Source organism: Carassius auratus, linkage group LG28B (genome assembly GCF_003368295.1).
Source record: "Carassius auratus strain Wakin linkage group LG28B, ASM336829v1, whole genome shotgun sequence".
In the NCBI taxonomy this organism is placed as follows: Eukaryota; Metazoa; Chordata; class Actinopteri; order Cypriniformes; family Cyprinidae; genus Carassius; species Carassius auratus.
In genome coordinates this window covers 4,928,772-4,944,622 of record NC_039293.1, presented here as the reverse complement: position 1 = coordinate 4,944,622, position 15,851 = coordinate 4,928,772, and the positions used below count along the sequence as shown (strand labels likewise).

Sequence of the window (15,851 nt, the reverse complement as noted above, 5' to 3'; positions counted from 1 at the left end):
TAGCATGAGAACATTGAGATTAATGAATTAATAGAAGTGCTAATTCTTCATATTCCAGATGAAATGATCACAGACACACATGCATGAGAGTTACAGCTCGTGTTTATTAACTTTAGAAACTTGTTCATTATTGGACACATGTAGTCTTTATAGTAACACCAGCACCGAAACACTAGAATGATGTGTGATGAGGACATCAGAAGCGTTAGAAGAGGTTTTGTGGTTGGTTTTGAGAAGGCCAGAGCAGAATTATGTGCCAAAACAGGATGTAGAAAGATTTTTACAAAAGTCTGTCCCAGAGAAGAAGAGGTGGTCAAAATGACTCCGTTCATGCAGTCCTAACACATCTGATCAAACATCCCCAAATCATAATCAAACTCTGCATGACCCAATTACAAAAAAAATAATAATTAACCTGCAAAAAAAATCTTTCACTTTAACATCATTACAGGATGAACAAGTAATTATGGATATTCCGACACAACAGGAGAAGATGTTCATAGACCAGCACAAAACAAGAGCTTCAGCCTTTGTGTGAAAAACACTTCACTAGCGAGAAGCTGCGAAGTTTCCTGAATCTCTTTCAGATCAGTGCTTCAACAGATCTGCACAGTCAAACTGCGATCCAAGACGAACGCATTCACAGTGTCGCATCGCAGAAACACGACAGAAACCAGGGAATGATGAAAGATGATCCTGCTGCTGTCAGGTCGTCATGTGCATGATGGGAAGAGGAGCGAATGCTGCCGCCATTTAGCAAGAGATATCACGGCAGACAGAGAGCATTAGTTCAGAAACGTTTAGTTTGCCCATATTGCACGGTCGATATCGAAGTACATCTCATTAATCTGTAGAAAACATTGGAGAGTCATATTTCACGTCAAATCAAAAAAAAAATTATAATAAAAAATACAAATAATGGTCCTAAAAAACAGTATGCTTTAGTTTCTTGCAATGCAATTTTACAGATTAAACTACTTTTTTTTGTTTTTTTGTTTGCAATTCAAGTTTTCAAGATTTGGGGGTGAAATATGAGCCGTTTTTGTCAGATTCATCACAACAGACACAGGATGTTATTCTAGGATGTCATTCACATGTCATTGGCCAACACTTCTGAATCACAAACCCATCAAATATTGTGCCAACTTTCAGAAACTTCACAAAGTGTCTTTAAGGTGGTTGAGGCGGTGAGATAAAACATCCCATAAACCTGGTTGTGCAGAGAAGCATTCAACATCGTTTCTATCTGCCATCAGCCTACAAATGGAGTATCAAAGAGAAGTGGTTCTTCCTGTTAGAAAAGTGCCGCATAGAAAAAAAAGCTCTGTGCAACGCTTTCAAATCCTGCTGAGAGAGCAGAAACTCAGGGGAAGGAGGGTAGAAAACCCCCAGCGCTTTGTAGAAAATAACTAGCCGTACGTTTGAAGTAAAAACCCAGTTAGTTGAGATGCAAAAATGCAGATTTGATACAGAAAGTCACACAAGAAAAGTAATTCACTACAGATGATAAGAAAATGCTACTGAGTGTGTGTGTGTGTGTGTGAGTGTGTGTGACTGAATGCACGGAAACATAATTAAATATCCAAAAGAATCACAATTCATCTGCTTTTAGTGGAATGTATTTACATAATACTGATGAAAATGGAAAAACACAAACATTGCCGTCTTGTTGCAACTGTGGTAAATGTGCATCCAGTACTGTGACACACACACACACACACACACACACTTCACTGATCCCAGTTGGATAGAAAACCGTAAACATTGCATGGTCGTACTGGTAACCGTTGGTGTTGTGATGTTTTGGTGATGGAGGAGGAAGCTCAAGCATCCCTGATGTCCTCCAGCGAGGAACTGCGGTACAGGTACTTCCAGATGGCGTAGTAATGGATGGCAGCAGCAAGAGCCACGAACACGTGCCAGATGGCGTGAGCGAACGGTATCACACCGTCTGATTTGAAGAAGACGACACCCAGGCAGTAGACCACGCCTCCGAACGCCAGCTCGTACAGCCCGTCTGTGTTACTCTGATCAAAACCAGAACCAGACACAGTTACTGACATGAAAATCAGCGAATAAAAGTGTGTTATGACATGTTTGACAACCAGGTAAAAATCCATGAAACTAAAATGTTCCAGAAAAGAACACTGATGCCACAGAATAACCATATTTGGTTCCACAAAGTACCTTTCAGTGGTCAGTTCCTAAAAGGAGCATTTTATCTTAGTGTGGAACACTGCACAATAGGTCCTTTATCATGGAAAATTGAAATATTGTTAAAGGTCCTTCATGGAACCATGTGTGTCAAGTTCAAGGTTAAGTTTGGGTTAAATTCAGGTTAAGGTTAAGTTTAGGTAAAGTTTAGGTTAAACTCAGGTTAGGTTCAGGCTAAACTCAGGTTAGGTTCAGGCTAAACTCAGGTTAGGTTCAGGCTAAACTCAGGTTAGGTTTAGGTTAAACTCAGGTTAAGTTCAGGTTATTTACATTTTCTAAAAAAAAATACATTTTATTCTACAACAAAAAGTTCTACATAAGCACTATTCGGACGGGACTAGTTTTCTAAACTACGTTTGAGTTTCGATTCTTACCACCTGACGTCTGTAATTTTCATGTATCAATTGGGACGGGACTAACATCTCCGTGTTTATTACAGAGGTGGGAGGGTCTGATTTGTGCATCTGGGCGTCACAGAGATCACGCGCTCTGTATGCGTGCATTGCATTCATTCAGAATGATTGCCATTAGTATTATTAAACAATAAATACTAAATGGCTAGTATAGCAAAACCATGTTAATGTGTGGTTCCTTTAGATTAACTTGTTTTCCTTTTTTTTTATTAAATGTTATTAAAACATTATGTAACGGAGTAAATAAATGAGCGTGAGTAATCTTACCTGATGCTGATATTACAATAGCCGGTATTAACAGTTTACGCGATCTTGCTCTTGATTTTATTATTTGTATTATTTTTTATTATTATTTATTTGCCACTAAGCAAATATATCAAACATCCGCGCGGTAATTCACGTTGGCCAAAACACACATGGAAACGCGTTGTGAAATAAAATATCACGGGCAATCACAGACATTCGCATTCGGACTGGATTAGTTTTCTCAGAGGATCACTGAGTTTGCTGAAAAACAGTAGGTAATTTGCTCTGGAATTATCACAGAGGTTGTGTGAGAAAAACACAGACATGGCAGATTCGGACGGGATTAAAATCACCAAGTACGTCTGTGAAACGCAGATTTCTCTAACGACCCCCTGTAAAACTAGTCCCGTCCGAATAGGGCTATAGAACCATCAATGACATTAAAGAACTTTTATTTTTAAGAGTGTCATCTACTATATTTTAATTTCAGATGTGTAAAAGGTAATTTAACAATGTTTTGATGGTGTTGCATATAGAGTGCTGCAAGAATTAAATATTTTTGGAGGCCAACACCTTGAGACAGGTTCACTTTTGTTGTTGTTGTTGTTGCTTTTATTTGATTTATTGCCTGAAACAGGGTCTGTGGTTAACACAGGTTAAGTTCAGGGTTAAGCTGGGGGGTAAGATCAATATATTCTCATTTTTTATTCTACAAAAAAATTGTTTTTATATATATAAATAAAAATACACTAGCAAGATGGATCCCTGCGATTTTTTTTTCTGAAACTCGTCTTGAAAAAGGCAGGTGCTAACAAGTGTCCAAATGGGACTACAGAGGTCATTAAGGACATTAAACATCATCACACTGAAGAGACAAAATCTTTGTTGGTCACAGAGTTTATTTTATTGCAATAATCCAAAAGCCAAAGGAAATGTTGAGCTTTGAATGCAGGGAGTTTTATTTGGTGCCCTTGGATTTTTTCAAGCAAGTGTAGCTACTGCTCCTAACCACAAGGTGGCGGCAGTGTCTGTGAAAACATGATGTACATGAGACACTTGCTGTATTTTGTATGTAATGAACACCGATCTTCTGCTGTCTCTGACTCGAACATCATACAAACCCAAAGCAAAGGTTATCAATAGTGATTGAATTTCAAAGCGTCTCTGTTTGCTCACTCCACCGAACCCAAGTCTTTACTGTATTGTGCAATACACACTGCACACATGTGCTGTATTTACACTGTGTATGTAAGGGTGAGTCTCACAAAAGCTGTCAAACTATGCCTGGATCATATTTCATCCAGAAGTCAAAAGAAAAATAAGTAAATAATAATGAAAATTGATATATGAATCATATGAATGTATCATTATAATATATTTTAATATTAATATTGTTGGTAATACAGCAGAAAAATAAATAAGTAAATAAATAATAATAATTAACTCATTAACCTTATTTTATTCTAGGTAATTTCATTAACTCAAGAAAAAAATATTTTAAAAATAAATAAATACATATTTTAGAACAATTAAAAAAAATATTTTTTTATAAATAATACATTAAAAATGACTGGGATTACATGAAAAGAAAAAAAAAACAATATAAAGTGCATTATATTAAACTAGCCTAACATATCTATAAATATATAATAATATATAATAATAATAATAATATATAATTGCATATATGAAATATCTATATCTATATCTATATCTATATAAGTTCACTTCATTAAATATTGAAATGTTTTTTTGAAATGTGATTTTAGGGTAAACTATGACCTGGAAGTTTTTTGGGAGATTCACATGGATTGTCCATGTGGTAAAGTTTTTATTCACTTCTGATCCGGTGTGTCAGTGACTCAATTCAGATGCTGTTGTGTTTGATTCTGAATTGTGGAAATCCCACAGTGAACATTTCAGGTGTGACAGGTTAACGTGAAAGCCTGACGAATCAAAAACTGGGTCAAAGGTGAAGCTGATCAGATTTCCTTCAGGGGAATAACATTCAAGGGCAGGTTGGACATTTCTTGTTTCACAATAAACATTTAGTTTTCTTCAAATCTATAACACAGAATTACTTCTGAAGTCATTTGTAAGGCTTTTGTTAAGGCTTTCTCCGTCCTCTGTAATGACTCCTCCCACAGCAGCTTTAAATAGTCGGGTTAATTATGGGGTCTGCTAATTAGCGCTTGGCCTTTAGAAGCACAAAGATCAGATTAAGACGAGCTCATAGACTCACCATTGATGTCACCACCAGCGCAGGAAAGAAGCCCATGGTCAGGTAGAAGGCCAGCTCCACTAACTTATACCTGCACAAACACAAACACACCATGACAATTACACACCTCTCTCACTCGAGGGGAATTACTACAGAGGTAAATATTGTTCATTTATTTCATCCTCTATTTTGTGCATGTTTAATTGCCCATTCTGTTGTGCTGAACCCACATACGATTTAAGAAATTATTTATCTGCAATAAACCTTTAAATAAAAAATGCTATATATTTGTATACAGATTTGTATATTCTTTATAGATTTTCTTGAAGGATGTGTAAACCAATATTGCAAATAACACTTTAAAGTATTTTGTAAATATTTTATATAATAATAATAATAATAATAATAATAATAATAATAATAATAATTGTTGTAATTATTGTATAAATAATAATAATAATAATGTTTTTTCTATATAAATAACAATAATAATTGTTGTTGTTGTTGTTAAATAAACAATAATAATAGCTGTTGTTGTATAAATTAAAATAATATTTTTTTGTTGTTGTTGGTGTTATAAAAATAATAATAATAATAATAATAATAATAATTGTTGTTGTTAAAGTAATAATAATTATAATAATAATAATAATAATAATAATAATTGTTTTTGTGTATAAATTATAATAATTGTTGTTGTTAGTGGTGGTGGTGTTATACAAATAATAATAATAATAATAATAATAATAATAATAGTTGGTGGTGATGTTATATAAATAATAACAATAATAACTTATGATTGCATTAATAATTTATAAATGCTACAAATCATAACATTAAATATTTACTATTTTGTTTATTTACTGGCCAAGTTGTACATTAAAAAAAAAAAAATATAATATTAATAATTTAAACACTGTGCATACTGATTATCAATCTTGCTCCTAATTTTAACAACAATAATAATAATTGATAAATAATAAAATGCATAATTTTAATATTTTAAAATTATATGTATTGAACTGTACGTGTCCTCACTGTACTCTACATGTTTGTGGATACTCTACCAATAATCACAAGCAATGTAATGCACATTCAACACCATATAACCGAACACTGTGTGTCTATTATCAATTTAGCATAATAAAGATCTCATGCATCTGGCATCCCCTGACATCTACAGACATGGTGGTGACGTCAAACATACTTCTCATGGTAGTTGAACACATAGATGGTCCCAGCGGCCGCCATCAGCCACACAAACCAGCGCATGTGAGCGGCGAGCGGCCCGAGCTCCCGGAGATTGAGCCTGCGGGAAAACACTCCCTCATTAGTGCTCACAGAGTTTCACTTTACTGCTGAAACACACTGAATCGTTCACACCCGCAGAGTAAAGTGACCAAACGAAAAAAACACACACACACACATAAAAACATGGCCATTTAATTATGAAGCTAGTAGGTTTTTTTTAGATGTATTTAACTTTTGAAATCTAAATGCAAAAGCAATAAATCAAGAAAACATACCATGGTGTATAAGAGGCAGCGATAAAGAAGTATATGACGACTCTGTCACACATGTGGAAGCAGTGCTCCATGGTCCTGAGGAAGAAAGCACACAGGAGACAATATTCATGTGAACTGTGAGTTTGTGTACCATGTGCACCAAGATATCTGATTCTGAAGCATGTTAAAGTTGATCAAAGTGCACAACTAGTGAATAGCTGATTGAAAATGTGCTCACCCTCAGGTCATCCAAGATGTAGATGAGTTTGTTTCTTCATCAGATTTGGAGAAATGGAGCGTTATATCACTTGCTCAGCAAAGGATGCTCTGTAGTGAATGGGTGCCGTCGGAATGAGAGTCCAAACAGCTGATAAAAACATCACAATAATCCACACCACTCCAGTCCATCAGTAAATGTTTTTATCAGCTGTTTGGACTCTCATTCTGACGGCACCCATCCACTGCAGAGCATCCACTGCTGAACAACTGATGTAAAGCTAAATTTCTCCAAATCTGATGAAGAAACAAGCTCACCTGCATCTTGGATGTGTAAATGTTAAGCAATGGATCATTAAGCAGTGATCCACATGAAACAATAACTGAGGTGATTAAGTCTTGCATCTAAACGTGCTTGTTACTCCCACCGTTCTTCACCGTGATGCTGTGCGATCATACCTCAAGTGGCTCTTTTTCCAGGAAATGATGTGAAAGACGGTGGAGACGAGGAACAGAGCGATCAGACCCATGCCGTACACCCAGGCCGTGAACCGCTCCCAGCGGTCATCAGACAGCCGGTGTAACAGAGCCATGCCCACGAACGCCGGCACAATCAGCAGCTACAGGCCAGAGTTTGAGGAGGAAATAAGCACTGAGTCACATGACACTCCAGACAAGCACTGAGCTGGATCTGTTGAGCTCTATTGAAGAAGGAATGCATGTTCGTTACCGCATGGGTGTAGCAGTTGGCTGCGTGCTCGTAACATGTGGGCTGGTAACGGCAGTTCACAGCGGCTCGGGTGTTCATAAACCTGAAACACAACAAACCACGCATTCATATTTAATAACACCACTTTCATCTGACATATGTTCGGAAGAGGTGTTGTTTTCCTTAACTGAAATTATTTAGAAATAAAGAAAAAAAATGAAAAGAAAAATAAATAATTTAAAATGGTTTTATAATCCTTAACGTAAATATTCCAGTTAGTTTCCCAAATTACCAAAACTGAAAATAACTCAAATAAAGCTGATGAAATAATAAAAATAAACTCATATTTAAAAATAATAAAACAAACACAACTATATTAAAACTGTAGCTAAAATTAAAATGAAAAATAAATAAATTATATATATATATATATATATATATATATATATATATATACACTAATTGAGAATATTAATACTTTATTAATGATAATAAACACCATTATGATAATATTTCAGATGGACATAAATTATGTAGTGACCAAGAATGTTTACATAATCTTCTAAAGAATATATAAGTATATGCAAAAGTCTTGCAATCAAAATATTTTTATCATCATGAAAAACAAATGCATCCAAATGTTTCCAAAATACACACTACAACATTTCTACATAATAAAAAATTAAAAATGAAACTCAATTAAACCCCAAGAGACATTTATGCGTCTGAATGAATCTAATATATATATATATATATATTTCTTTATTTATTTTATTTTTTTTCTAACATATGCATTTTTTTTGTGCATAGACAACACCCTGTGACTTTTTTTTTTTCTCTCATATCTTTCACCCCATCAGTAAACGGCCACTAGCCTCATAATCTGCAGTGTGACTCATGTGCAGTGCACATGTTCTGTTTTCTCAGGTCTTTGTTTGTTTGTTTGTTTAAGTCTGAAACTCCTCGAGGATGCAGCAGTGATGTCAAACGTGGTGTGTGATGCAGTGGTGCATGCTCATTAAAAACACACACGCATCCATATCCATGCTGCATTCCCCGCTCCCTGCGTCCCTACACCCATGCGGACCAATTCTGACACTGCTGATGTTTGGAGAGCAGAAAACCACAATCAGACTGCAGAAACGAGTCGAAGAGTCAGTGTAGAGAATACGGAGACAATCTTATGTCAATGCAACGTCTCATTTCTAAACAGTGCATTTTTACTGGCCTGATCAGACCACAGAGCATGCTTTAAACTCAATGTGTGTTCTGGTTCATAAATAAAGCATGCAGCTACAAGAGAATAACAAATAATAATGTTAATACTGCAAGATGAACTTTATCCCTGCTTGTGGTCCGATTTCTGCATCAAGAATAGAGTTTATAGTCTGATCTGTGATTATGCAATATACTGTCAACAAAAACACATAATCTGTAATCTATGCATGGTTTTATCTCCAAATAGAAAATCAATAAAAAAAAAAACCGTATTGGCTTGATTTGAACTGTAAAATACATGTTCAGACCACAATAAATACAGTCTGATCTCTTAATACAGAATATAGAGTCAGTAAAAAAAACACCCTGCTTTCTATGCATGAACTGAATACATTAATAAACATCATGCATTAAAATAAAAGCATCACATCAGGATGTGTCTGTATGTCAGTGAACGGCCTGATCTCAGAACAGCACAGAATCAATAAAGATGCACGATCTGCTCTCTGGATACAGCTTGAAGATGCATGATCCATTCAATATCTGATTTCTGAACAGACTGCATATATGAACAACAAACAAATTAACAAGCAACAACAGAGATGCATTAATAATCAGAAAAGCACGTAATGTTAGTCGGACACGTTAACTGATCAGTACTCACCTCTGGAAACTATTAACTCTCTTCATCTCGCGAAATCTCAAATAAAAACAGATCTGAGATCAGTAAATCAATCAGATAATGAAATTGATTCAGATGTCCGTGGCCTACGACGAAATCTCCATTCACAAAAATCAATCCCAGATCGAAACGAAACGCGTCCGTGGCACCATAACTGCTCGAATACACCCCAAATCATTCATAAAACGGCGTTTTGTCGCATCATTTCACCTCGCGTACGATTCCGCTCTCTTTCTCTGCATTTATCCCTCTTTCTGTGTCAAATCGAAAGCCGGTGTCGTACATTTTAAGCATTTTTTAGGCACACATGATTGACGGGTCCTTCCGCCAATGGGAGCGCGATCGGCGTGAGCCGGTCGATGCGTTCGACCAATCATCAGCAGGAATGATATCGCTTTGTTTGACGCAAGAATAGAGGGCGGGGCTTATGGTGGAGAGAGTTGCCATACCTTTTTGAATCGTGTCCTAATCAAAAGTGACACCGAAAAGGACGATTGTGTTACAGTAACCTAAACCTAATGCCGTGAGCAACACACTACTCATTTCCTAATTTCTAAAAATAAAATCTACCATGCTTTTGGACATGTACACTCTTTAAATGACCTCGGAGCAATATGTAAATACCGTGGTATATGCATAATGTAATCTTTTACAGCTTTGGTGTCAAATTATACTTTCAGGTATTTCAAATACCATGGAGATACATGTAAATACCATGTTATATGGAAATGTGTTCATACATTTCCAAAGTATGTGGTTTTACCAGGTGATATGCTGCTGCTCTTATCTGTATCATGTGATATTTTTCGGATACCAAGTGTTGTCGTGTAGCTAATTGTGCACTTGTGCTCCTGTTTTGTACTGAGATTTCCCTCAGGATGCAGGAATATTCGTCCGGTTGGACTGGCACTTCTTCTGTGTATGAACACACATACACTTAACGCATTAGTGTCCCGACCTGCATGTTGCAACTATTCTGAAGGCAAACTTGCACAATATTAATGTGAAACAGCGTGTTTGGGTGAAGAGCCACCGTGGCTTATGGACTCTGTGACCAGAAGCAACATTACATAAACCAGCACCAATGGCATTAGATGTCACCCAACATTTATGTAAGGCTGTTAACTGAATTGAGAAGACGTCTGTGTCGTGTGTCCCTACATTTTGTCTTGTTTTCCAGGAAAAAAAACATCACAGCATCACTGAGAAAAGAAAATAAATTTTCTTGTTTTGAGAGTTTTACTAAATGTTTCTTGTTTTCGGAGAAACTGTCAAATTGGTTTTTCATTGGTGCAAGAATAAAACATTGTTCTCCTTATATACCACTCAAATACTTCGTTAAAATAAAATAAAAAATATGGTACTCATTCAGTATAGTGTTGATAGTTAAAAGATCTATTAACTGCACTACAGACAGGTTTAGCTTTCTGACTGTGTCTAATTGTCTCAGACCTTTTGCCAGGTCATCTTATTACAAAGTACGGTACTACCAAGCTAAGAAAAAAATTTTTTTAAGAACATTTCGCTTGTTCGCATCAAGTTATGAAAACATTATGTCTAAGTTGGAACATTCAACACTGGAAATTGGAAATTTCTTTAAATCTTTCAAGAAAACATGCATTCTTGTTTATGTGAATCACACACACATACACACACACATCTTCACAACATTAAAATCATTCAATTCTTCTTAGCATTTGTATAACAAAGAAGAATGAAAAAATGAACACAGTTTACAGCATTTTCATGATTTAATGGGATTATGAGCAAATGTTCTTGACCTTTACACCATTCAGACGGAGGCTTAAATCACTTCCTCACAACGGTTGGTTCTTGTTTAACTGTTGCATCCCACAGTGCACCAGAAATAGAACTGAGAAGTGCAACCACATGCACCAAATAATAAAACAAACCAAAAAACATTACAGAAATTGTTTTTTTAATAAGTCCTATAAAACCATCACAGGACCTGTGATTTTTAGTTGCAGGACAAGATAGAGTGCAATATGAGTTTAAATGGCACCAACCCAATTGCTTTTAGAGCGGATTGACAATATGTGCTTCAGTCTCAGATAAATGCACGATAACCAAGATAAGGTCCTTAAGATCCTTCTTGGTTACTGCAATGATTTGCACTCTCAACGCAGCCCAGCTCTCAGAAACCAGCAAACCCTTGCTGCTAGAGAGAGTGCAGTGCAGCAAGAGGAAGCTGAGAGGGCTAAATAAACTGGGGAATTACACTAAGACACTAACAGGAAAGCTGATCCTTCTCTTCCTTCTTGTAATCTTTCATGACGTATTTCTCTACATTCAAATCTTCTGTTCAATCTGAAAACATTAAAGGGATACTCCAACCCGAAATGAAAATTTTGTCCCTAATCACTTACCCCCATGAACCCAAACACACATCCAAAATATGTAATATATTCCAGTTAAAATCATAGATCAACTGAAAAGCTAACGGTAACCTAGGCTAGCCTAATGTTTTTATTATAAAAAGACCATCCATAGATCCAGGTCGCCAAACGAACAACATTTTTCACTTTGTCTCAAGGTAAAAGTCTGGAGGGATTTGAAAATGAAATTACACCCAGGGGGAAACATCTCTCATTACTCTTTCATGGACTGTAAGAGAGTAGGAACCGGGGTGACGTAACAAAATGGGCCACCTGAGAGGAGAAAGCTGAAATAATATCCCAGAGAGCAGGGACAAACACCCTGCCCCAGACACAGGCCGAGCTCCCAGAATCGTCTGTCTCCTCACAGAGCCTCTCAGGACCGGCCCGGATCAAACCTGCTCCCCTGGCCATGTTTCTGTTACGGATATTTGTCCCGGATGCATGCGTTTATCCCAGTGGAGATGTAAGAAATGTTGTTCTCTTGCATTAACACCAATTAAAACTCTTTTCTAGCTAACAGAGCTAATGCTAAAAGTTTGTATTTCAGAAGGGTCTTCATTAAAGGGGTCAAATGATGTTATAAAATAATGAATATCTCTTCGGATTTGAGACTTTAGTCTTTGCAACTTTACAGATCTTCTTTATGCACCAACAGCTTGTAGCACTCCAAAGAGAAAGGAAAAATTGAAATCGCATCATATGACCCCTTTAAAGACCCCATTAAATAGCTTGATGGGTAATTTTCATAATGGAAATGAAACTGAAAGTATATGTGTCTCTTCGTTCGTGTGTTAGTGTGACACAGCGCTGTCTTCTGTTATCTTTATGTTAAATATTTACTATGAGTCACTCAACCTTTGAAACAGATGAGTGTGTGTGTGTGTTAATGATGGTTCGACAATGATAACATTTATCTAATTTATCTAATCACCAGCGCTGTGAGCTGGCAAGCATTTTTATGATGCTCTGTTTAAATAATGTATGCATAGTTTCCATAACAGTCAATACACTACTGTTCAAAAGTTTGGGATCAGTAAGATTTTGTAACATTTTTGAAGAAAGTTTATTTTGCTCACCAAGGTTTCATTTATTAAAAAAAAAAAAAAAGTGGTATAGTGAAATGGTTATAGTGAAATATTATTACAATTTAGATTAACAGTTTATGCTATTTTTTATAATTTATTGCTGTGATCAAAGCTGTATTTTCAGCATCATTACTTCAGTCTTCAGTGTCACATGATCATTCAGAAATCATACTGATATGAAGAGTTGCTTCTCAAGAAACATTTCTGATCATTATCAGTGTTGAAAATAGTTGTGCTGCTTCATATTTCTTTGAAAACATTTTACTTATCAATCACAATTTCTTACTGACCCTTTGAACTTCTAAAGTGCATTTTTACAACCGAAAAAAAAAAATCATAAATTAATTAGGCAACTAATCTAATTGAAAAAACAAAAATGATTAGTATATATTATTAGTAAATATTTATTTTGATAGAATTATATTATAATTTATCATACATTATTACTTTCAGTATTATAATTTTTAATTATATTATATTTTTGCATATATTATGTAGCATATGTTCATATTTTGATTCATTTATAGCCTTATATTTGCTCATAGGACAAGACAGAATTAATTGATTTTCATTAAAAACATAAAATGTTTCTCGTTTATTTTCAATAAATCAAACAAACAATCAGATGAAATAGTTATCAAAATGAGTTGCAGCTCTTAAATTCATTTTACAGGATCATTCTGGGTAAGGTATATATAATGTACTGTAAATGTCCTGTATTTATTTTATTTTTTTAAGTTTCTCACTCAGGGAAACTGAATTGTAAAAATAGCTAGTAAGTACGAAGTAGCATGACGTAAAGCTCAGCAGCTAATGGGGTCAAGACCTCTGTGACAAAACAGTGATTTAAACCCTCACTGTACTGCAGACACACACCCAAACAAAAACTTCAGCCGTGGTTTTTCTGATGGATAATCTAATCCACAGGCCAATGAGATCAGTGTGTGTGACACGTCAACTCAGAATAGATGCGGTATGTTGTCTTGGACAACTGTTTAAAAACCAATCAGCGGCTCTGCGGACACTTCACAGAAACACCTGACATCTGTTTCACTGATTCATGGATCTAGGGGTACAGAAAAAGCTCTTTACATCACTATTTACATTCTATTACATCACATTTAAGCATCAGTTCTGTCTCAGATCTTTCTCCGGCAACAGTCAATAGTTAGCCCAAAATGTTTGAAATTTTAAAGTAAAAGATTTTAAGATGCAATGGTAAACACCTGCTAATTGGCTAATGGCAAGTCCCCTTAACGGACCAGGTAATAAATTTAGGTTATAAAAAAATTGTGGGAGCATTGGTGTTGATAAAATGCTGAATTGTCCAGTGTTCTTGTCATGTTTATAAAAATATTTCTTACAATTCTACTACATTTTTTTCACATAAAATATAATGTTATTTGACCTTTTTTTACTATTCAAAGAAATGTTAAAATGTCCTGTTTTCCTGTTATTTATATGATTTTACAGTGTTCTGCTAATGTTATTTTCACTGTAAAGTTATTTGAACTTGTATTTATTAATAGGCAATTCTAATGTTAAAATGTCTGGTTAAATTGTTGTGATTAGAATGTTATTTAAAGATTATGAAAAATCGTTTAACTATATTTTCACCCAAATTATAACGTTATTACATTCATTTTTTAAGAACATACAAATTTCAAGTTTCATTGTTGTATTTAGAATGTAATTTGAATGTTACAAAAATGCCCTGCATGAGACTTATTCACTGCAAATTTAATGCAGTAAAACCTAAGATTATTTTTAACAGTAAAATTCTGGAAACCAAAGCTACCGATTTTTACTGTAATTCCAATAAATTTAAAAGAACATTCCATGCATATTACTTTAAGAATGTTTTGTCCTAAAATTTATATGACTTCTAAAAAAATGTTAATGAAAATTGTGAGAAAATACCTTTTAGACGAGGGGACCTATTAAGTACCTTTACAGTAAAAATACTGTTAAATGTACAGACTTTGGAAGTAAATGCGAACCATCATCTTATAATTTACAGTAAAAAATCCTAAACTCCCTGCAATTCTCTAAATTCAATTTATTTACCACAAATTTAAGTACAATCCCCGTAAAACCTTAAGTGCTGCTACAGTATTTTTAACAGTAAAATACTTGTAACCACAGCTGCCTTTTTTTAACGATCCACAAACTTAATGTTCAAATCATCAAATCCTGGAATAATCAGTTTTTAATCGCATACTTTTCTGTAGGCCTTAATCTGAGCACAGTTTGACAATTTATTAATAATTTTAGAATGGACCATTTTAGAATCTATTTTAGAACATTACGGAGTTTGTTCTCCCAGAGAACCAGAACAAGCCTCTATTCATTCTCTGTTGAATCTCAATACTGCAGAAGAAACAAGAGATATGAAAGACTCACCGTTTCTTCTCATAATCCGATCCCGACATGATTCAATCTTGCACAGAAGTTAGAAGTTCTACACGACGTCGTACACAAGTTATTAAATGAGACATAGAGTACTTTTGAGTATGTACAGTAGATAGAAAAGATAATGTGTGCCTTTGAGCAGCTGTTATCAGTCCTTCTTCCAGCCTGTCAGACCAAAGTACTCTTTTTCTCGGTGCCCAGAGGTTCGTAAGTGGTCACCATCTTGTTCTGGTCCCACCTGGCGTTGGCGGGTGAATTCTGCATGACCACCAGCCGGATGGGAGTGGGGTTGACGTTGGGCATGGGGTCGGGTGCGTACTCCTTGGTGGGGTCCTTGCCCTGGCAGTCATAGAGGATGCAGGAGATGAGGAAGACGAGGAGGAGGATGACATAGCTGGCGATCAGGATGATGAGGTTGAGGGTGACCGGGTCTATCTCCACATCATCGGCGATGAAGCTCATGGTGGCGGTGGGACGGTGAATGACTGAGACGTATGCCCAGCCGTCTATCTCAGGACATACAGACCTGTG

At 35.6% G+C, this 15,851-nt stretch overlaps 1 protein-coding gene across 2 annotated transcripts; it reads right to left on the bottom strand.

Annotated features, from left to right (window-relative positions):
- Positions 1-84: 84 nt before the first annotated feature.
- Positions 85-15,440, bottom strand: LOC113067833 (monocyte to macrophage differentiation factor-like). Of its 2 annotated transcripts, none has more exons than XM_026240310.1 (7): positions 15,312-15,440; positions 7,546-7,627; positions 7,275-7,435; positions 6,621-6,695; positions 6,302-6,403; positions 5,116-5,185; positions 85-2,027 (listed from the first exon to the last, which is right to left on the bottom strand). In XM_026240310.1, exons 1-7 carry the CDS (start codon positions 15,338-15,340, stop codon positions 1,824-1,826), a joined length of 723 nt encoding a protein of 240 aa, XP_026096095.1. In that variant the 5' UTR covers positions 15,341-15,440; the 3' UTR covers positions 85-1,823. The 2 variants fall into 2 exon arrangements, with proteins under 2 accessions (XP_026096095.1, XP_026096096.1); XM_026240311.1 differs by lacking the exon at positions 15,312-15,440 and adding an exon at positions 9,407-9,747.
- Between the last annotated feature and the right edge of the window lie 411 nt (positions 15,441-15,851).

Bases quoted from the DNA above. Each gene is read 5' to 3' on its own strand.
- LOC113067833 (XM_026240310.1), bottom strand. From the start codon at position 15,340: ATGTCGGGATCGGATTATGAGAAGAAACG. The intron at 7,628-15,311 runs GTGAGTCTTTCA...GTTGTGTTTCAG, and splicing joins TCGGATTATGAGAAGAAACG to GTTTATGAACACCCGAGCCG. The intron at 5,186-6,301 runs GTATGTTTGACG...GTGTTTGTGCAG, and splicing joins GTGTTCAACTACCATGAGAA to GTATAAGTTAGTGGAGCTGG.